This window comes from Boleophthalmus pectinirostris, unplaced genomic scaffold (assembly GCF_026225935.1).
Source record: "Boleophthalmus pectinirostris isolate CB_2022bp ecotype Guang Dong unplaced genomic scaffold, ASM2622593v1 HiC_scaffold_20, whole genome shotgun sequence".
In the NCBI taxonomy this organism is placed as follows: domain Eukaryota; kingdom Metazoa; phylum Chordata; class Actinopteri; order Gobiiformes; family Gobiidae; genus Boleophthalmus; species Boleophthalmus pectinirostris.
This window is the reverse complement of record NW_026571153.1, coordinates 19,441,304-19,465,093: the sequence shown is the minus strand read 5'-3', so window position 1 is coordinate 19,465,093 and position 23,790 is coordinate 19,441,304. Positions and strand designations below refer to the sequence as shown.

Genomic DNA, 23,790 nt, shown 5'->3' with positions numbered 1-23,790 from the left:
TAGACCCATACCTTATTGACACCAGTCTCTTGCTATTTTTGCTACTTATTTTTTATTTAATATTACCATTTATATTTTACTCTTTGTTATTATAATTGGATACTGTGATGTGTGATCTACTGTGTCCAAATAATTTCCCTTGTGGCTCAATAAAGTTTGTCCAAGTCTAAGCTCAGTAACTTTGGCGCCCTCTTGCGGTTGACAACTATAACAGCAACATCATTCCCTGTGTGTGTGATCCTCCACCAACCTGCACCTTCTCATGAATTCATTTTATTGTTACAGTACATAATATTTTGACTCAGAACATTGATTTTCACTCTGCAAACTTGTGGTTGAGTTATTTGACAGTTTTTAGTAACTACTTTTGAAAACGTGCAACTATTAAAAGCAACATTTCAGAGGCGTGTCTGCAGCTGGCGTCACTAACCGGGTCACACCGCCCGGTTGAACGGCTCCTGTAACCGGTCCGGGCGCATTCATTCTCGGCTGTCTTCTGTGGGATGGGAGCGGAGGAGAGACCAGGGCCAAGCATCCAGGAAGCGAGACAAAGTACTTCAAAACAAAATCATGAGCGCAAAATGTACCAAAGATAGTGTACCGAGGTAAGGACTTCAAAATGACACTTTATTTCTCGTTATAAACATTAACATTAAATTTACAGCTAAAATAAATACATTCATGTGATGCTGTTGAGCTTTAATCAGTTTAGAAAGAATATTTTATCAATTAACTTTTATTTTGAAAGGGTGTGGCCCAGAAGTGTACCTATGTCTACGCTTGTGCTTGTTACAGGTGAGTGAGTCAGTCAATTGCAGCATGTCACTCCAGCACGCGATTGTTATTTAAACCAAGCGTCAACTTATTTCCATATTTCTATCTACAATTTTAACAAAACTTTGGTTAAAATGATTGGTGCGGCTATGGTAAGTTAAATTAATCCATTTCCAATTCTGAAAGTTTAAGAGGACAAATAGGTACTGTTCATTTTTTAAACTAAAATGCATTTTCATCTGTATTCAATCTTGTTTTAGGAGACTGTGGAAGAAAATGGCGGATTAAACGAACCAACTTCACTTAGAGACAGACGACCAGTAAGTTTTTGTATTTTTATTTTGCGTTTTTAGTTTTTTTTCTTTCTTTCTTTTTTTCTTTCTTTTTTTTTTTTTAGCTAATAGGCATTAAAAAAAATTGCAAACCTAGCAATCCTGTGTTCATGCAAAACATAAAGAAAACGAAGATTTGCGTGTGAAAATAAATAAAATAATATAAACAAAAACATACAGATGATGAGGGTGAAATGTACTGATATAGTGATAGTTCTATGAAGGGTATGCTTGCTAATTTTTCTAGTTTGATGTTATGGTTAAAGATCGGAATTGCAGACAAACATTCTGATATAGTGGCCTACATTTGGAGCTGTACTATTATAAAGATATATTACAGTTGCAATCCCTGTAGCCTTTAATAGTATTTTAGATGAGTTTGTCTTTTTGTTTTTTATGGTAATACACTAACCTAGATGACTTAAGGGATTAGGCCAGTATAATAGAGAAATGAGTTCAGTGATGTCAGTAGTGAAAACCATGGCTTAGTGTTGTTTAACTGGTTGATTTATATGTGACTGATGCTTACAGGGCACTTAATGACAACTTTGGGAAGAAAATAAAATTGAGTTTGTATATATATTTTTTTCCGAATCAAAATTCTGTTCATTGTGCGTGTTTTAATCATGTCCAGAAGAGAGAAGACTGAAATCTGAACTGATAAACTAATACAAGAATCCCATGCATTTCAGAACATGTTTGTAGAGGTTTAAGCTACAAGATTACCCGTTTTGCACAGAATAAGACCTATTTTGAGATAGAATATTTTGTTATTTGCATTCAAACCTAATTTCGCATAATTTGCGAACATTCAACTGTGATTAATGTTGCAGGCCTAGTCAACTACAACATTTGACATATAGGTTTATTTCAAATATTCTGCCTTATAGTTTATTTATCAATTTATTTTTCCGTATATGTTTTATAATTGGTTTCTGACCCTGTGTGCTTGGATTACATAATGTTCATTTAAGTGTTGTTATTGTATATTGCTGTTATCTGATCTGAACACGTGTTAGCAAGTCAGTTAGCACGTGTCAATTAGGGATGGGACGATGTCGTGAGATAAAATCACCACAAGATTGTTCACACATAAGGAAACAGGTCTTGTGTGATTTTTGTTGTGTTTTGAATAAAAAAATAAATAAAAAAAAGGTTAAGTGCTGGTGAGTTACATTTCAAGTTGTTAAAAGGGCATTGGGCAATTTTTCTGGTGGAGGGTTCGTCGCCTGCTTGTCTTCATGGAGATGTTTTTTTTTGCTTTGCCTGGAATGTTCCACGGTAGAGACTTAACCTTTCTATTTCAAGAGAGACAACTGGAGGCTACAATTACATAATCAGATCTGTGGAGATGCAACCATATTCACAGATAAAATGACTGTATTTTTGAGCAATATAAACACCCATAAAGAATACATGCTGGATAAAACGTGTTAAATGTCAAACCACAGAACATCCCAGGCAAAGCATTAACGTCTCCATGGAGATAAGCAGGTCATGGAACCTCCACCAGAAAAGTTACACAATACACCTTTCACTAAATCAAAAATAGTAGAGACAAAATTTTGAACTGCATTGCACAACTTATTCAGTTTTATTCTCATGGACCCAACCTCACATCTCAACCGATGTCAGTTAATATCAGTGCAAAAACATGGACCCTCTTAAAATGAACGTTGTGTTGTGTCTCTAACTCCAGAGTGTTGAAGCTCTGCAGAACATGCTGAAGAAAGTCTCTCAAAGTCCTTTTCACAGCAAGTACCAGGTAAATTGCTTTTACCTGCTCAGGTACAGGGCTATGGGGAGAAGAGCTCATATTTTACTGTTGTATTTTTCTCTTTAGACTTAACATCTGAAGAATAATTCACAGAGTTACTGGATTCAAACAGACAGATAAATGATCAAAAATAAGATATTCACTACAAATTTAAAAGCCTAAGAAGTTACAAGTATTAAAAAAAAACTATGAATAATTATAGGTTTTGGTGTTGTCTTCAGAATCAGAATTTATTTGTCATTTCAGTGTAAAAATACACAGACACGAAACATTGTTCTCACATCCAAGTTATCAGCAGCATAAAAAACAATACATCTTCTTATTTGTTATGCAACAGTTCATATTTTTAAATAATCTCTCACGTAGACTCTGACTCAGGACCTCCTCTGGGCGGTCCAGACTAAGTCCATGTCTGAATTAAGCAGGGTTGGGCCTGATTAGTACTTGGATGGGAGACTGCTGGGAATATCACAGTGGAGCAGCAGTGGCTCTAGTGGAAACTGTCAATGTGTCTTTAGGCAAGACACTTCACCTCTATACTTAAATACTATTACTCACTGAAGTATATTATTGTTTTATTGTCCTCAGAGCGGGTTACTGACCATGGATAAAGATCTGTCTGCAGCTACACAGGTAAAAATAAACTCGCTTTATTTTTAGTTTTACCGATCCTCATTATGTAAGCTTGTGTTAGCGTTGTGTGTGCAGTATTTGTGAATGAACTCTTAAACCTTTTATCATGACCCTCTGATCTTTTTGCTTAATACATTTCCTGTTTCTCTGTCTCATGATCTGTGTTTTCTGCTGCATCTTGCATTGATCATGATCTACTGTCTGATACCTGAGCCACCCACCATTGTTCAGTGGATATCAAAAATCAGACATTTTTATACAATGGAAATGTTAATGACTCAACTACAGCTAAAAATGCCAATCGAAGTGGGGTCCAATTATTGACTTTCTCAAATAGAGCACTTATGCCTTAAAAGAGCATTGTGCAACTTTTTTGGTGGGGGGCCCGTCAATTGCTTTTCTCTAGCTTTGTCTAGAATGTTTCACAGTATGTTATTAAACCATTATATCTTTACGGAGACTAAACCAGACCAAGTTATAGGTCAGATCTGTGGAAAAACAACCCCACTCACAGTCAGAATGCTTGTTTTTGCTAGATATTTTTGAGCAATTAACCCACCTGTAAATGAATAGAATAGATAGAAAGATAAAGCTGTTTAATGTCATACTGTGGAACATTCCAGATTGGACAATGACATATTCATAGAGGTGACGGACCCGCAACCGATAAGTTACATAGTGCAAAGTGATTTTGTCTATTTATATAAAAGTTAAAAAAAAAAGATCATTGCGCTGTGTCATTGCTTCTGTTACACGTATCAAACTTGTGTTTGTTTTGAAAATCCTGTTTGCTGAGTCATGCGTCTGTCATCTGCTCAGTGACAAACAAAACAGAAATGTCTTCCTCTGTTGACAGAATGGAGTCCACAAGCCCTCAGCTAACCCGTTCTACTCCTACTACCTGGTGAGTGTTCAGTGACCGACCCTTGCACATCTCCTTTGCACCTCTTGGTTTGTTGTTTATGCAAAAAAAAAAAATCCAGGCTAAAATTTTAGTGTAGTTTATTCTAGTTTTGCAGTGACAGTAATTCTAACAACAACTAGGATGCTAACTTTGTACCTCCTGATTATCAGACAATAACAAACTTTTTAATTAGATGCAGACAACAGGCAGCTTATTTATTTTGACCTCTAGGGGTGCTCACACAATAAATCTATACTGGGGCAAGAGAAAGTTTGCTTACATATTAAAAAAAAATGAGTACAGGACATATTTTTTAAAGAGGTTATGTTTTATTCAGCTTTACTAATAAGTAGTTATTTTATTGCAGGAAAGCACCAGTCCATCAGAGGAAAATTCAACTGAAACATCAACAGACCCTCCAAACATGGACTCCATCTTTGGTCTTCCTCCTGAATCTCAGAGTTCGCTAATGGACTCACTGGCATCTGTGGGAAACCAGTCTAATTTATATCCACAAAATGACTTTCTTTCTGTTAAACCAACTCAGGATATTTTCCTAAAGTCAAAATTATCTCCAGATTTTCATGACGTGACTCTTGATTCGCCGGATTTATTTAGAACCACGCCACCTTCCGCCTTGCTCAGCAGCAACAAGTCAGACACTGAGGATTTAATTGTAGCAGCTCATTCAAAGGAAGTGAGCCAATCTTTCAACACTTCTGACAGTTTGTTCCACCCTACACCATCCTCAAACCCATTTTACTCAACAAATTCCAGTAATTATGACAAAGAAAACCAGTCCCCAGCATCTGTTAAAAGCAATGATATTTTCAGTACAAATGCAAATGAGAAATTGGATATTTTTTCACCGTCCAGTTTAAGCAGCGTGGACCCATTCCCGAGTCAAGTTACGAGGGATATTGACTTTTCCAGCTTAGAAGATCCGTTTGCAGATTCCCCTTTGAAATTTTCCGATCCCTTCCAAAATGCATCGCTGGATGCTTCTGATGTTTCATTTTCACCCAAAGCAAACAACGCTGTTGATACAGTTAAAGTTCCACCGAGCAGACCCAAACCTCCAAGGCCCACTCCTCCCGTCCGGACCCCCAAAGCCACCTCCCCTTTGTCAGATAAACCAAAAGAGATCGTCCTCACCACTCCACAGGGGTCCCAGCACAGTATACTGCAGCCCACTCCATTTGTCCAGGCCAACAGCCCGTCTGAGTCACCCAGCCAGTCACCAAAACTCACAAACGTATGTAGTTTTTATTTATTTTATTTTATATGACCACATGGGCTGATTGTACAATACATTTTAACTCATTTGATAAATTGATTGATTTATATGGGCGCTATGTATGTTTCTATGTTTTGGGTAATTTTTTATCTAATATCTCTTGCATTTATTAATTTACTGGTGTCTTTTACATTAATTCTTGCCATGAACTACTTGTCTTCATGGAAATAGAGAAGTTAAACGCTACTGGGAAACATTCCAGGGATACACAATAACATTTCCATGGAAGTTACACTGATTCTTGACCATAGGCTGATTGGTTTTGTGCCCAACAGACTGTGCTATAGAAAGACAATAGAAATAGAACACTGACTGGTTAAGTTAAACATCCAGGATGATAAAACTAAGCTCATTATCAGAGTATTATTGATAAACGATTGAAATACAAGACCAGTTAGTAGCCTTAAAGGTGCACTAGGTAACTTTTCTGGTGGACATTATCCATCCTCTGCAGTTGACCCATTCTAAAATCCCCTGGGGCAAACTGTCGTGGGCAGTGGGACCCATCTCCAGATCTTGAACTAGTCTTGGTGAGGATTATTTTAGCTGGAGGATCAGATCTATTGCACATGTTTTAGGTTGATGGGGCAAACTTGAGAACCCAGAAGAAACCCACTGCCACACACTACAGGAGAATTTGCCTGATTCTGGCTGCACTTTCCTTCTGAGTCTGCCCTGAGTTTGGGAAGGCGCGGCCTGACTTTGTGTCTTGTTTGCGATTTTGTAGCCACTGCGTGTGTGTGGTGTCAGCGTGACTCTGAGTTGCTCTGTCAGATCATGACCACCAAAAATCTGCAACACTACGGTAACAGGCAATAAAACAGTGTCGGGGGCAGAAGAGTGATGGACATAGAGGCGCAAGATACAAACTCGAAATAGCGCAAATAATTATTGCTCACCTCTCGTGAAGATGTACATTTAAACTACAGCATCTCATACACGTTCTCCATATAATTTGTCCTCCAAATAATGACCCCTGGTCCACAAAACAGTGCTGTTAATCCAGTTTGAAGCATTCTTTAAAAGTAAAAAGGTGAGAGTTAGAGCCCGACCGATATGGATTTTGTTGTGGCCGATATGAAACCGATATAATGAAAGTTGGAGCTGCCGATAGCCGATATAATCACCGATATATTTAGTGATGTAAAAATTCACTGTAAATCTTGAATTGATTAAAAAACTTAGGTTTGGCTCTAGTGGATTCTAAATTGGGTTTATTTAGGCAACATTTATTGTTATTTTGACTCTTTACATCATATTTACAAACAGTAGATTGGCCTAATGGCATTTTTGCATCACATTCTAGCTACTAGTGATGGGTATTCCAGTTTTTTTTTTTTGGAGAACCGGCTCTTTTGGCTCGGCTCACTAAAGTAGCTGGCTCTTTCGGCTCCCAAGCGACTCTTGAGATTGTTTTGTTGCAAGCAGGACTAAACCAGAACTGAACCAGGACTGAGTGTCGGGACTCGGTTTCTATCTCTCTCCCTCACTCGAGCCCAAGATTAGTCCTGGTTTATTCATTTTATGCTGAACTGCAGCCAAATATGCACTTTTTTTAAAATCATTTATCATTTAGAAGTGCAGTGCTCTGATCTTTTGAACACTTAAGAGTCTCAAATCGACTGGTTTTAGATGGGAAACAGCTGACACGATCGCACTCACAACTGTGTAGACTACAGTCCCTGACAAAAGTGTTGTCGCTTATCCATTTTGTAGAAACAAAAGCTTATAACTTGACTTTAAATTAATCGATTGGTTTTAGAAATGTCTCATATGAAAGCTAAAACCCTCCCAAATTATGCTCAATATACTAAAAAAAAATTGCTTCACTGAAAAAAAGATTGATCATTTAATGAACACAGAAAGGTCAGATTTTGGCAAGACAAAAGTCTTGTTGCCTTGTCATATGATGCACCCAATCCTAGATTACAGCCTCACCTGTGATCAGTTACTGATCAATCAATTAGTGGGTGTGTATAAAAAGAACCCCAGCACACCAGACCTTCACATCAACTGCAACTTGACCTCTGACAACATGCCTAAGATCCACCCTGAGACCAAACGTTAATTATCAAGAGGCTGAAGACCAGATCCACTGCTGAGGTGCTGACACCTTCAATGTGTCTCAGCGTCAAGTACAAAGAATAAGAAAAAGATCTGAAATGACTGGAGATGTTTTTGACAAGCCCAGGTCCGGCAGACCCCGCAAGACAACTGCTCGGGAGGACCGTTTGTTGATTCAAAAAATCAAGGCCAGCCCCTTTTCCACTGCAGCAGAGCTCCACCAGGCCTGGTCACCTCAAGTCCCTGTGTCAAACAGAACAGTTTGTAGAATTCTGTCTCGAAATGGCCTCCATGGTCGAATCAGTGCACAGAAACCAGCACTAAACAAAAGGCAATTAAAAAAAACCGTGTGGCATTTGCCAAGGCCCACAGCCTGCTAAAAGGATGGACACTGGAAAAGTGGCAGAAGGTGGATTTCTCAGATGAATCCTCGGTTGAATTACATCACAGTTGCCACAAATATTGCAGGAGACCTACTGGAGCCTACATGGATCCAAGATTCACCCAGAAAACAGTTAAGTTTGGTGGCAGAAAAATCATGGTCTGGGGTTACATCCAGTATGGGAGTGTGCGAGACATTTGCAGGGTGGAAGGCAAATATCAATAACCTAAAAATATCAAGAAGTATTAGCTACCTCTTACATTCCCAACCATAAAAGGGGTCAAATTTTGCAGCAGGATGGTGCTCCATCGCATAATTCTATCTCGACATCAAAGTTTCTCAAGGTGCAGAAGATCAAGGTGCTCCAGGACTGGCCAGCCCAGTCACCAGACATGAACATCATTGAGCATGTCTGGGGTAGAATGAAAGAAGGAAGCATGGAAGGCAAAACCAAAGAATCTTGATGAACTCTGGGAGGCATGTAAGACGCTTTCTTTGCTATTCCTGATGACTACATCAACAAATTGTATGAATCATTGTTGGAACCGCATGGATGTGTCCTTCAAGCTCATGGAAGTCATACAAGATATTAAATATGGATCTCACAGCACCACTACTTAATTCACTGACGTTATGCAACATATTTTTGTATTTGAAGTAAATTATTTGTTCAATTTTCTGTAGGCGACAAAACTTTTGTCTTGCCAAAATCTGACCTTTCTGTGTTCATTAAATGATCAATCTTTTTTCAGTGAAGCTAATTTATTTTAGTTTATTGAGCATAATTTGGGAGGGTTTTAGCTTTCATATGAGACATTTCTAAAACCAATCGATTAATTTAAAGTCAAGTTATAAGCTTTTGTTTCTACAAAATGGATAAGCGACAACACTTTTGTCAGGGACTGTATGGTCCGCAGACATATCCCACTGCAGTCTTTGTCACTGCAGATTTAGAATCTCATACGTTTCTCCTCATGTCTGTGATGTGCACTTTTTATCGCACATTTAAAAAATGTTTAAGACTGAAAGATCCTGTAGTGTGCGGCGGCCTTTATCTATTGCCATAAACACAAGCAGGTTATGCTATATAGGCCAAGTTTTAGGTCAGATCTGTAGAGAGATAACCTCACAATAAAAATTTTACACCTCTAATTGGATTAATTAAGTTTAATGACATGTCAACAATCAACATTCCAGGCAAACAAATAATATCATAAGACATCAGGCTGGCTGATGGCAAATGCTGAACCTTTAAAATCACACACAATTTCACATTTGTCCTTTGTTTCTCTCCAGGTAACGAACTTCAGACGTCCTCCTAAACCGCTCCCTCGGATCAGACGCTCCAGACCCTCCGTCACCTCCAACACCTCCAACACCTCCAACACACCCAATACCCCCAACTCCCCCAACTCCCCTAACTCCCCTAATACCCCTCTTAGCCCCACAAGCCCCACAAGCCCCAGCAGCCCCAAACCAACCCCTCCCATAAAACCTCCCAAACCCCAGAGACCCTCCCCTCCTGTTCTGCCTGCTCTGCCTGCTTCGGTAACACAAGTGAGTATCTTTCACTAGGTGTGGTTATTTTGTCTTTTTTTTCATACATTAACTTCTTTTTCTTTAACAGTGCACTGTGTAACATTTCTAGTGAAGGTTTTGCCAGCTGTTTGTCTCCATGGAAATGTTACTGCTTTATCTAGAATGTTCCACAGTGTAAATGAAATACTTATCACAAGAGAGACGAGCAGGGTGCAGCATGACGCTATGTTCGATCCCAGCTCATGTGGTAATTTATTTTCCTTGTTTTAGGATGTGTCTGAACCAGGTGAAGCAATGAAGTCCCCAGAACCCGCTGCCCGCAAACCTCCCAAACCTCCAGCCCCCAAACTGTCCCCGAAGCTCACCTTTAAAAAGCCTGTGCTCCAGAAACCAGTCATCCGCCGCAAACACAAGGATACAGTAAGGCACTATGCAAAATATACATGTTTGTTTATAGGCCTGCACCATTTGGGAAGCTGTATCCATTTTCTTAATATGATTCAGTTCAAAGTTCACATTTTAAATAGGTCCAGGAGAATTGCCAGAAAAACTGAAATATGAACTGACAAACAAGAATCACATTCAGAGCAAGTTTTGTACAGATCTGAAGCACCATAATTTCCTCCAAAACAACAAAATATATTAAATCTTATTCTGCATAAATCCGCTAACCCTGTAGTTTCGATCTTCAACATGTTCTGAATTGTGATTGTTGCATTAGTTTTTCAGTTCATCTTAAATTTTATTTTATTTTTTTAAGGTGAATAGAATCCTATGAATCACAAATCCAATCAGAAAAATCAAAAAAATGTTTCCCCAGTGTTCAGCCCTAGTCCTCATACTCAGAAACAGCAGAACATTTACATTCACACCATAAATCTGATCATAATCTGATTTCTGGAGTGATGAGATCATTGAAATGTAATGTAAACAGTTACATCTGATGTGCGTAATCTGATTTCTTTCTGATGAGGTAAACACACACCAAAAATCAGATCTAATTATTGGAATATATGATTATTCTTATCTGATTTGACTGGCCATGTAAATGTGTCCACTTTGAATGGACCTGTGAAAATTTACTTTATTCTCATTTTATCTTTTTCCTAATTTAAAACAGGACAAAGTAGTGGATCCAAGTGATTATGTTGCTTTTGAAAACATCCTTCTCATTGGTCAGGTACGTTTAAATAACGAAATTTATTTTAGCCACAGTTTATGCTTTGATTTGAACTAATTCAAATATTTTGTAAATTGGGAAACAGGAGCACTGTGTTGAAGACTGGCCTGAGGACAGTCCTGAGGTCCAACCCGACTTTAAACCAGTAAAGACAACTTTTACAACCAGTTTGAGCATTTATTAATCATGGATGTTAATACAGATGTTTTTCTTGTAGCGTGGCACATTGAGACTCCGCAGAGAGTCACTAATGGTAACACACCAACTTAACTTTTTTTTGAAAATTGAAATTTCCTACGGGATTAAGAAAATATATCTGTATCTATTTATTTAACTTTACTCGTCTATTCCAGAACAAAACAGACTCAGACAATGAAGATCTTGATGAACTAGGCAGCAGTACAAAGGTGAGTCTGAAAAAATTTTGTCATAATTTTCTTTTTATTTCGCAAACTTCTAACACAAAATGTTTCACAGAAAAAGGACAGGAAGTTCAGCTTAACCATAGGGTCCAGAAGAGACTCAAAGGTAACAGTGTTGTGTGGCACATGCAGTACAAAAACAGTTTTCTTTCTTTTTACTTTTTAATAATAATCACTAATCAAGTAAAACTGATTTAACTACTGCTACTTATATGAGCTTATTAATATGAAAGGGTTTTAATTTCACATTGTAAATAAATGTTGCTTTAAAGCTTAACATAATCACAGAATGTAAGAGATTGTTAACGAAAACTCTCAAGCACTTAATCAGTGGCCCAGTTATTAAAACAATTAGCATTATTTCAAATATATAATTAGGCTCAGTGTTTAAATGTTGTAAAACCTTCTTTGATGAGATGACTTCATTTTATAGGACCGGTTTTCTGATGAGTGTTCCTCAAGCAGAAGTAGGACATCTTCACGAAAATCATCTAGGGTAACAATCCATCAATATTAACATTATTCAAAAATCTATAATCTTTTTTTTTTTTTTTTATCGTGCTGTTTAGAATAACCACAGTATATTTGTGTTTTTAGGAGTATTTCACAGACAGTCCTTATTCTTCTCAAGAATTTAGGAAAGACGATAAAGAAGATCCAGACCAGTGGGTGGACTACAAGGTAAAGTATTTGAATCCCATGGATGATCCACATTAACCAGTGCAGTTAGAATCCAAGACAGAGTATGGAAAATAAGCACTGTTGTCATGGCAATTAACAACTTAAAACAAAAATTATACCTCCTGAATAGTAAACTGTCCTCAAATATTGACCGATCTGTCCTAGAAAAGTTCTAGAGTGATAATATATAAATTTTTAAAAATTTCAGAAACCCCATTTTAAAGATAAAGTGAACAGTATATTGAGGAGATCATCAGCTGCAGCTGTTCTCTCTGACCAAAAACACATGAACGGAAATGTGCCTCACGAATCCAAGGTAACACAACATAAGTTATATTCATAGGTGGAATAATTTAATGCTATATTTAGAATATGCTGTTATTTATTTCACAACAGACTCCTGAGTTTAAAAAGAGCATAAAGGATTCATTCAGACGCCACTCAGAGGTAACTTATTTTGTTATTTTAATTTAATAAAACTTGTACATGAAAGAAGTAATTATTTAAAGACACAATGTAACTTTTTGTGTGGAGAATCATTTGCCACCTGCTTATTCCCATGGAAGTGTTATTGCTTTTCCTTATATGTTCCACAGTATGGTATTAAACTTGTATTTCTATGAGACATGCGGGTGGCGAACCCTCTACCAGAAAAGTTAAATAGTGCACCTTTAATGTACAGTTACACAAGTATGATATTTTGTGTTTTTACTGACAGGGAGCCATGATAGATGCAGAAACAGAAGATGACTTTGAATCTGTGAGTATTTTCTTGTAAATACCAAACAAAGTCGGTGAGACAGAAATCTTGTTAAACTATTACTTCTTTTTCTTGTTTTTTCAGAAGAAATCCAGGAAATTGAAGAGTTTAAAATTTCTGCCCAATATAGGATTTGGCCATAACAAGGTATTCACTGAACCTTGTAGAAATGGACTACAGTAAAGGCATTTTTTCTCTTTTGATTGTGTTTATTGCATGAAAAAAATTGGCAAAACATGCATGCTTACTCTGAGCAGGCTTGTATCTCCACAAACCTGACTCTTATTTGACCTGGAGGAGGAGGGCCTCATCCTGCTTGTTTCCATGAAAATGTTCCTTTGGCTATAATATTCCACAGTATGGCATAAAACCTATCTATCTGCATAGAGAATGTTCTGAAGTGTGGTTTTAACTTTGGATGGAATCATGCAGGTCACCTCCAAAAAGTTCTATACTGTACCTTTTAAATAAGCAACATTGGCTAAAACCAGTGGCATTTTATTTTTTTCTGTTTATGCGTAAGCTGAAATAATCTTTTTTGTACTATTTTTAGAATGGTGACGGTGAGCCAAAAGGAGCACATGGATACACACCTCAGAAAGGTTCAAAGGTAAAATATTTAAGTAATTTTATTTTTATATGAAAACTATTTCTGGTATTGTTTTCTTCACACTGTTGCAACATGTCTTATCTTTTATCTTAGGAGGACTTGTTTGGCACACATACTAACTTCTCCACACGGTCAAAGTCTATGGTATTATTTTTCAAATATATTTTATAAATATAACATGCAAATCTGCATATATATATATATATATATATATATATATATATATATATATATATATATATATATTTGCACCTTATTTAATAAACTTTAATTATTGTTTTACTCCTACACTTTCACCATGGCCATTTTTCATCTTGTAGTTTTGAATAGCAGTATCCAAAAGGAAATCTCCTCAGATTACCACATGTTTTCAAATGAAAGTCAGATTTATTTTTATTGTCATTGTCTGAACAGGATTCACAGACTTAAAGGTGCACTATGTAACTTTATGCAAACTTTTTCCGATGTCATTGCTCCGAGTGGAATGTTCCACAGTATGACGCAGTATTATAACTCAAAAATATCTAGAAAAACAAGCACACTGACTGTGAGCAGTGTTGCCTCTCCACTGATCTGACCTTTAACTTGGTCTGGTTTGGTTTCCATGAAGATAGAAAAGTTTAATATCATACTGTGAAATGTTCCAGACAGACCAACAACATTTCCATGGAGAAAAGCATCTGACGGACTCTCCACTACAAAAGTTACACAATGCACCTTTAATGCAAACATGGAATATGGAATAAAAGACATGATAAAATGACATACAAAAGTAAAAATGGATAAAATATAAGATTAAATAGGCTAAGAATTATATATTTTTTGTAATCAAATGCAAATTTTGTAATCAGTTGATGTAATATGCCCTTTAGGATGATGGACTGGAAGAAATGAAAAGTCAAAATCTTCATCCCCTAAACAAGGTACAATTTCTCTAAAATATTACTTGTTGCTTTCAAACTTTTATTATTAGTGACTGCTGTGAACTTGATGTGATTTCAATGTTAATTTGTTTAATTTCTCAGGCTGGTAATATGAATGGGGCATATTTAAAAAAGTCCAAAACGCTCTCACCCACTAGCCTGAAAGGATACGAAGAGGATTATGAAACTGACCTCAGCTCTCCTCAGCAGGACTATAATGTAAGATTATAACAAATATTCACAATTTATAAAACAGTATTATACTGTAAAAATATGTTTTTTTAATTTATTTTTCTGACAGGGTGAATTTGAATTTGAAGATATTGATGCTCTTAAAGGGAAACAGGCTCTGAGTCCAACTGAGATGAACTACTATGAAGAGGATGAGTTTGACGCCCGTGAGCAGGTAAAACACCATAGAAACACATCAGATAAACTCAGCATGAACTAGGGCTATGTAAATAATAACTTTATTCAAATCAAGATCCACTTCTTTCACTGTTCAGTTAGGTATTTTTAATAGAGGCAGAGGTATAATATTTGAGACTTTGTTTGGATGTGTAGCTCTGTGACTGAAGATAACAAAAACACTCTTCTCTATTGGATGCACTAGTCATTGAGACAAGTGTTGTCATGGTACTGATTTTGATCTAAGAATAGAGAACGTTAATTAAAAAAAACTTTTAATCGAGACAATAGAATGTCTGTTTCAACATTAAAGCAAAGTATTTTCTTTTATATTACTATGTGATGTTATATGTGTGTAATCCCTCAGTCGTCCGGGTATGTTCCATCGTCATCCATAGGTGTATACTCGTCTATGTGCTCTTGTGCTTCTTGTTCTGATACAGCTCAAGATCATTCTAAAGCTATTCAGAACTGTTTTATTTCTGACCTGTGAATGTGACTTTTTTAGTATTGATACCTACTGAAATGAGTATCTAGTTTTAATACTAGTTTTAGTATTATCTAATTTTCGATACTTTTGACAACCCTACTTGAGACATGACTTGTAACTGCCATTAAACTTAGACTTGGCTGTCTTTTATTGGGACTTGGAGACGTCTACTGCCTATTCCGAAAATTGTGATTGATCCAAAATATTAAATTCATCACAGAATAAATTGTAATTGTGTGTCCACAGAAAAAGCCTTTCAAAATCAAAGCCTTTAAGAAGCTTAAAACCAAGGTGAGTCATTCTGCTTACTACATCATGATTTTAAAATGTTTTAATGAATTAAATAATCTATGTAAATTATTCAGAGCAAGTCCATGGATCTCCTTAGTGAAGACCCTCCAGGAGCAACATCTAGTGACTACATGTCAGAGGCAGCAAGGGTGAGGATCTGTTTAGCTGGTAACCTGTAGTTTTGAGGTGGATACTGATAATTCACTATTCACAAAATCAGAGTAACCCAAAAATAAACAAAAATACTATATAGCAAAATACATGACTGGTAGATTTCCAGTAAAATTTCTTAAACATGATTTTCAAGGTGTAACTTTTCTTTTTATGGCAGTTTTTTGTTTGTTCCCTTGAATTTTCCACAGTATAGCATTAAACTTGACAATCTAGCATTTATTAATTTTCAGGTGTTTTTATTAGTTAAAAACATCTTACTGTGAGGGCGCTGCCTCTCCATAGATATACATATAACTTGGCCTGGTGGCTTCACCTGCTTGTTTTTGTGGAGATAGGCATGCTTAATGCCAGACTGTGGAACATTCCAGGCAAAGCAATAGCATCTCCATAGACACAGCCAGGTGACAGACCCTCTACTAGAAAAGTTACATAGTGCTACTTTAAAGGTCCTATATTATGCAAAATAGCCTCTTGTGAGCATTAAGCGATGTAATAATGCTGTTACCTCATCAAAAACATACCTAAATAATCCTGCATTATTAATCTGTCTATATCCAGAGCTCAAAATGTTCTGTTCCACCTTGTGATGTCAGCTACCATTAACCTTTTGTCCAGTTGAGATTGGCATTTCCAGGGCTCATAGTATCCAAATGATTTTAATGAAGGTGTATGGAGTTTTAAAACATAGTGAATCACTTCCTGTATGGCATGACATCACAAAGTGGAACAGAGTGTTTTCTGTTTGAGAGAAGAACTCTTGTTTCGGGCTTGTGTGTTAAAGGTGAAATAAAACACAACTGCAGGTATGTTAGTGATGAGGAAACAACATTATAATTGATCACTGGATAATATGGGCCCTTTAAGTCGTTTATCTACTTCAGATCACATTTCCATTGGAATAGTACTACACTGTTCTGGTCACCTTATCAATGGGCACATTCCTTTGACATGTGAAAGTACTGGTTCAGCCACATACCACACCAACGCATGAGAAGAACAAACTGAACTAAACCAGCCAATGAGAAAAACAAAGCGTACCGAAATGAGTAACAATAATAAATCAAAATAGGCTAGATCCATTGACGTAGGTTATTATTGTTTTCTGAAGAAAGTGTGACAGGATAATGATTTCAATTAGTTTTCAAATTAAGTCTGATTGATTTCAGAAAAATATCTAATTGCTATTTTCCTGACAAGCATTGCAAGTGAATTATATTAGATTATATAAGTAAAAAAGCATTACAAACGGATACAAAAAATAATTAAATAAAAATTGTGCAGTAGGCTATGATAGTGTGAATAAAGTGTGACTGCATAATGATTTCAGGTTAAATTCTCAAATTAGGGAAAAATATCAAATTAAATTATTCTTTTTTTTTATTTCTTTTGCAAATACAATTAAAAAACATTACAAACAGATATAAAACAAACATTTTCATGCAAGAGAGAGCGATTTATAATTTATTCCCATTTATATTTTTGTTCTTTGTTATTATAATGTAATAATTTCAAATTATTTCATAATTTCACTTGTGGATCAGTATCATTTGTTTAAGTCTAAATGACCACCTCCTCTAAAAATATGTTTCTATCATAACAGACAAGAACTAAGTCTCGATGTAAGATTTAATAACAGGATTCAGTTCAAAGTTCACATTTTAAACACGTCCAGAAGAGTTGACAAAAAGACTGAAATATGAACTTGCAAACTAATGCAAGAATCACATTCAGGACATGTTTATACAGATCTAAACTACAGGGTTAGCAGTTTTTATGCAGAATAAGAAAAGAGATTTTGTTTATGGAGGGAACAATGGTACTTTAAGAATTTATGCTTTTGTGATTTGCCAATGGTGTCCATTCAGATTGAGATTAAACTTTCAGTCGTAGTTCAAATTTGGATTAAGTTTATAATACACTATTTATATTGTTCTTATAATGCAGATTTAAACATTTGAGAGAAGACTGGAATATAAGGGTTTTAGGGCATATTTGTATTAGCTCTGTGAATTTGAATCCTTTCCTCACTTAAATATAACAAGTCTATAGAAATATTTTTTAAAGTTTTTACAATATATATTTTTAGGCGGAGTTTATGGCTGCTGAAAAGGACAAACGTGCCATGGATGACTTTGACGAAGGAGATGCAGATGGGGTCAGTGAGAAAACAGAACAAAGCAAAAAACTAAAAAATCAAATCAAATTTTGATATATCAACAAGAAAAATGTATCTCATGTGTTTTGGTTTCAGGACACGGACAGTTTGATGGAGTGGTGGAACACTGTTGAACGTGAGTCCAATAAATAATTTTTTTTTTTTAAATGAGCAATTGTATTTTCTATAAAATTTGACATTTTAATGTTTCAGAATGGGACGAGGTGCCGTCAGATGAAGAAGAAATGGCTCTACAAGAGGATGAGTCCAAGTATGTAAAATACAGCACAGATTACATGAAAATTAAAGTGAAACTTAAAGGTGCACTGTATAACTTTTCTGATGGAAATGCTTCACCACCCCCATGGTTATGTTATGTTCTTTGGAATGGCAAACATAACATGATGAATAATGTCCAAATGACTACAATACGTCTTTTATGAGTGTGTTTTGTCTGATAGCAGTGCTTCCTAATGGATGAAATATGAGTTACTTCTTTAAAGTCCCCATGTTAGTCTGTTTTCTGATCTATGTTATGTTATGTTTCCTCATCTAAAACATACCCAGAGTTGTGTTTTGTTTCATTCACACATGTTTAACACACACATCTTGCATATTAAGGCTGGCCTCTTCTCTCAAACAGAAATCTCTGTTCCACTTTGTGATGCTATGTGGTAATATAGGAAGTGCTTTTGTGTTTTTAAACTCTACATACTTTCACAAGAATCATATGGATAATTTCAGACAGAATATCAATCTCTACTGCACTAAAAATAAAAGATTGCTGTTACCTGGAAAACTATAATTACATGACATCACAAGGTGGGACAGAGCATTTTGAGCTTTGGAGATGTAGACAGACTAAAAATAAACTCCAGGTATGTTTTTGAGGAGATAACAACATTATAACACGGCTTAAAGCTCTCAAAAATCCATTTTGTGTAATATAGGACCTTTTAAAGGTGCACTGCGTATTTTTTCTGGTGGAAAAACTACACTACCTCCATGGTTATGTTATGTTCCCTAGAATGTCAGCATAATTGTAACTATCAGAAAAATGTCCAAGTAACTAGAATACTTGTATGTTATTTGAGTGTGTTTTGTCTGATCAGCGCTCCATCCTAGTTGATGAAATATGAATTTCTTTAAATTCTTGAGACAGTTTTTATTAAAAATCATTCTTAACACACACTGTGTTACATTAACAGCTACTTATTACCATGCCTGACAGATACAAAATCCACACTTCTCTATATAAGAGCAAATCACAGGCGTGTAGATCACAGTAAAGTGAAACAATTCCACTATTGAATTGATGATGTCTTCCTCCCAGATGGGGACAAGGGCCAGATTTACATAAAAATGAAATGGCACTTACTTAGGTAAATTGACAAATGTTGAACCTGGACATTTCTATTATTCTGTTGATATCAAAACTCACTGCGTTAAAACAAAAATCAGCATTTTAACAATATTAATTTTAGCTGCCCCCATCTGTATTAAATGTTATAAACCTATTGGCCTCTTTCCACTGTTAGTCTCACACGTGGCTCACACTGACTCTCCTCTCTTCCCACCTCAGGTCTTTCTCCATTCTGGCAGACAAAGTTCGGCGTGGCCTGCGTCTGTTTAACAAAGTATTTATGGAGCGAGCTGAGACCCTGTGGCAGTCTGTGATTTCCCTTCACACCATTGCAGACGACATCAGCACCTTCCACAGCAAAGCCAGGATCGCAGGTACACAGCTCTCTATTCATTTAGCCTATTTAGAATTCATGTAATATCTTAAGACTTTTCTGGTATATAGTTATAATCATGACACAATGTTATGAAAATGAAAATTCAACTTGGAATAATAGGTCTGCTTTAAAGGGGCTGTACCCAATTTTTTTCCCATGTATTTTAGCTAAATTTGACTTTCCACAGTACAGACATGTTTTATAAGTTCAATATTGAGGTCAGTATAATTTGAGCTGTGTACAGTCTGCACCTAAATCATGTTATTTTCTGAGAAACAGGAAGTGCACATTAGCATTAACACTTAACACATGTTGATGTCCCTGTTGGCAGGCATCACAGGGGGCACCACCACAGCCGTTGGGGGGGTGGCCGCCATCGCTGGACTGGCCCTGGCCCCGGTCACATTTGGAGCATCGCTGGTCGTCACGGCAGTGGGGGTGGGCGTGGCCACAGCTGGAGGGATCACCTCAGCCTCTGCAGCCATTTCAGACAACGTGAACAACGCAAATGACAGGAAGAAGGTAAGGTTTCAGCTTCCTTTCAACTTAAATGCAACTTTTTGAATGACTTTTTCCCCATTCAAAAGATACGATTTATGTTTTAATTGTTGATCACTATGACAATGGCTCTAATGTTTTCATTATTCTGAAACACAGAGGTTGCCCATAGCTTAACACTGAGCTGGAGGATTGGTCTCTGGTAGAATTAAATTTTAATCTTTCAAAAGTGTTTTGACCTGGTTTATGGTGCATACCTCTGTAATTACTGGGCCTACCCACATGAAATAAAACTGGCACAAAGTTCAACTTCTTTGTCAGAGCAAATTAACTCTTGTGATTTTGTTTGTATAATTTCTGTGAAAATCTGTGCCAGTATTCATACATGGGTACGATTGTCACCAGTTAAATGGATGTAAAACCAGAAGATTAACATTGTTTTCTGCAAATTGCACATAAAGTTATATTTCAGAAACACAACCTTTACAACAATAAGCAACAGAAGAAATGCTGTGCTCTTGTTCTCACTGTCTGACTTAGATAATTTCTCTTGTGCATAAATAAAGTTTATGTGGACACAGTAGCTCAGATCACGATATATTATGATAACAAAGAGCAAAAATATAAATTGTAATATTAAATTCAAAATAAGTGGCAAAAATAGCAAGAGACTAGTGTCAAATAAGGCACTGTTATATAAATGTATATGTACAAGTAAAAATAAAATATAGAAATATAGTTATATAAAATGTATATGTACTTGTTAATTACATTAGAATATCATGAAAATGTTCAATATTTATTGTCACTTATTTCAGAAAGTCAAACCCATATATTATTTCACTCCCTGTGTCATGAGTCTATATAATATCTGCATTTGAAGTTCTGAAATGAGTGACAAAAATATTGAACTTTTTCATGATATTCTAATTATTTTTGATGGACTAGTACAAGAGGTGGGTAATGAGGAACAGTGCAAAAATGAAGTGGTGATTAACTCCGCTCCTGTGTTATTTAGGTGGAGGCATTGCTTCTTGATAATGAAGTCCACCTGATGGAGCTCTCAAAGATCTTGCACTTCTCCAACACTGGTCTGTATAAGCTCCGTGGACATCCGTTCCTCCGCTCCGGGACGCAGCATTACTCTCAAGACTGGGAGGTGAGGAGGGACGTTCAGATGATCAGTTTGGTGGACACTCCGGTGATGAAGGCCACGGACTTCATCGACTCGGCGGTTACCACGGTGCAGAGCTTGTTTCAGGGAATGGACAAATACTTCCTGAAAGATGGAACACGTGAGCTGAAGAAAGGCTGCAAGAAGGAGATTGTGGGTCAGATCAAAGACGTGGCCAGTGTGTTAAATGACTGTATTGTAGAACTGAATGCGGTCAGAGAGGAGCTGCATGACGCTATAGGAGAGGTATAGGATATCTTAGTCGGCCTGTCACAATATTTGCACTTTTTAGCACATCGACTATCAGCCTTAAAGGTACATTGTGTAACTTTTCTGGTGGAGGGTCCGACAAATGCTTTTCTCCATGGAAATGTTATTGCTTTGTCTGGAATGTTTCACAGTATGGCGTCAAACCTTTCTATCTTCATGGAGACTGAACCAGACCATGTTACAGGTCAGATCCGTGGAAAGGCAACCCCACTCACAGTCAGAATGTCTGTTTTTCTCTGTATTTTTGAATTATAAAACCATAATTGAATAAATATACAGGAGAGACTGTGGAACATTCCAGGCAGAGCAGTGACATCCATAGAAACAAGCAGGTGACTGACCTTCCACCAGAAAAGTTACACAATGCACCTTTAAATTTCCAGCACAGGCCGGTATTTGGTATCTGAACAGTTTGTTTGCAGAAATGTCCAGTTTGTAATGAAACAGGATTGTGGATAAGTTTATTGAAAATTAAATTTATATAATATGGGGGAAATGACCAAAATCTGCCATATATATCGGCCCAAAAATATCGTCCGTGAAACTGATTTAAAGGTGTCACGTTTTAGTTGGTTACTTTTAGGTTGTTTCTTACCTGCTTGTGTCTAAGAATATGTCATTGAACTGCCCGGAATGTTCCACATTATGACATTAAACAGCTTGACCTTACTTTTATAAAATTTCAGGTGATTATATAGCTCAAAAATACCTACAAAAACAGACATTCTGACTGTGAGCCACATATCTGACCTCTAACTTGGTCTGATTTGGTCTTCATAAATATAGAAAAGTTTAATACTGCACTGTAAAATATTTGAGACAAAGCAATAAAGCTCCACACGAAAAGTTACATAATGCACCTTTAAGCCACTGATGCAAAAATGGACATTCTTATAAAAAAAAAAAAACATGAACTGCAGTGAAGAATGTAACGCTAATTAATTTGTATCTATAATAAGTAATAGAAATTACTCTAGAAACCCTCATCTGCTCTAGTCTTATGATAATACAAGAAATAACAAAACTAAAAAAATTACATGCAATATATATTGAATGATAAGTCGGTATAGTAATTATTTTTGTGACAGGCCTACATGCTGGTTTACAATAGGTCATTGGCTGTGTACATTGTGCCCAGGTACAGTTACAGTTACTGACATTTACTTTTATTTTATCTGTATGGGATTTTTGCAGAGTCACACTAAAATGTACAAATATATAAAAATCATGATATGGATGCCGCTGATAACGCGCTAAAGTGGGGGTATTATGCAAAATCAGCTTTTGGGGGGCTTAGTACCATGTTATAATAATGTTCCCTCATTAAAACATGCCTGAAGAGGTTTTATTTTTATGTCATCCTACCTGTTTGAATAATCCAGCGATCTCTCCAGAGCATTATTTAAATTGTCTTTATGGTTAGCTGCACGATTCTGTTCACAGCTCAAACCATAAGCCTGTGTCACTCATTTTCTACAAAAGCTTGATACAAAACCATGCACTACAATTTCACAAACCTGATGTACAATGAAGCATCAAATATGAACAGTTTTTTTTATTTATTTTATTTATTTTCAGTACTATACAGACCATTTGTGTGTCTGTATCACAATTCTTTTATTTTATTTTATTTTTTTTTGCTAGTTGTCTTGGCGAATTACATAACTTAATTCGATCAATGCCAGTGCACATTTAGGAAACACCAGCTGTTACTTTTGTAAAGTTAAATGTCAACATGTGGTATTGATGTTATGGACCATTTGGTACAGCATTTTTTTTCTAACACCCATTCTTCCCACACATTTTTTTTGTTTTATTATTATTTTTTTGTGTGTGTTTTTTTATTTATTTATTTTTTCAATTTTGACATACGATTACAAAACAAAAATAAAAATACACAAAACCCACCCTCACCCCACCCCTCTCCACACTCAAAAGCACACAAAGCTATACACCTCCCACACAATTTAATCTAAACTTTTTTATTACTATTTGCAGAAGGATCAAATGTTGTGTATCTTTGTCAGTAATGTAGATAATGAAGACTAAATGAATAATACATGTGAATGTTAACATTACAATAATACTTTTGTAAATCATTGCCAAAACAAAACAAAAAGTTTTAATTTGCCACAATATTTACAAAAATTAAGAACTATTGTATATGTGTGTATATTATAAGAACGTGCATATAAACTATAAATCATTGTGAATAAAGTCTAATTCTTAATGTAATTCTGCTTTTGTCCTATGAAGCTTTTATACTTACCTTATTTTTAATTTTTTAACCGTTTTTGAAGGTATGAAGTTTAT

General features: G+C 36.1%; 1 protein-coding gene across 2 annotated transcripts; it reads left to right on the top strand.

Annotated features, from left to right (window-relative positions):
* Positions 1-807: 807 nt before the first annotated feature.
* si:cabz01007807.1 (uncharacterized) lies at positions 808-23,706 on the top strand. Of its 2 annotated transcripts, XM_020924899.2 has the most exons (32): positions 808-926; positions 1,035-1,094; positions 2,806-2,871; positions 3,472-3,516; positions 4,373-4,420; positions 4,788-5,675; positions 9,460-9,720; positions 9,973-10,122; positions 10,823-10,882; positions 10,968-11,027; positions 11,100-11,135; positions 11,236-11,289; positions 11,360-11,410; positions 11,738-11,800; positions 11,902-11,985; positions 12,194-12,301; positions 12,382-12,432; positions 12,704-12,745; positions 12,830-12,892; positions 13,299-13,355; positions 13,449-13,499; positions 14,228-14,278; positions 14,381-14,497; positions 14,580-14,684; positions 15,423-15,467; positions 15,542-15,616; positions 17,728-17,796; positions 17,893-17,932; positions 18,010-18,067; positions 19,379-19,533; positions 19,867-20,057; positions 21,052-23,706. In XM_020924899.2, exons 1-32 carry the CDS (start codon positions 909-911, stop codon positions 21,457-21,459), a joined length of 3,630 nt encoding a protein of 1,209 aa, XP_020780558.2. In that variant the 5' UTR covers positions 808-908; the 3' UTR covers positions 21,460-23,706. The 2 variants fall into 2 exon arrangements, with proteins under 2 accessions (XP_020780558.2, XP_055012383.1); XM_055156408.1 differs by lacking the exon at positions 2,806-2,871.
* Positions 23,707-23,790: the final 84 nt, after the last annotated feature.

What these genes read in the sequence shown, in the direction of transcription:
- si:cabz01007807.1 (XM_020924899.2), top strand. An exon ending in ATCTGTCTGCAGCTACACAG is followed by an intron (nt 3,517 to 4,372) that starts GTAAAAATAAAC and finishes CTCTGTTGACAG; the next exon opens with AATGGAGTCCACAAGCCCTC. An exon ending in CCACACGGTCAAAGTCTATG is followed by an intron (nt 13,500 to 14,227) that starts GTATTATTTTTC and finishes TATGCCCTTTAG; the next exon opens with GATGATGGACTGGAAGAAAT.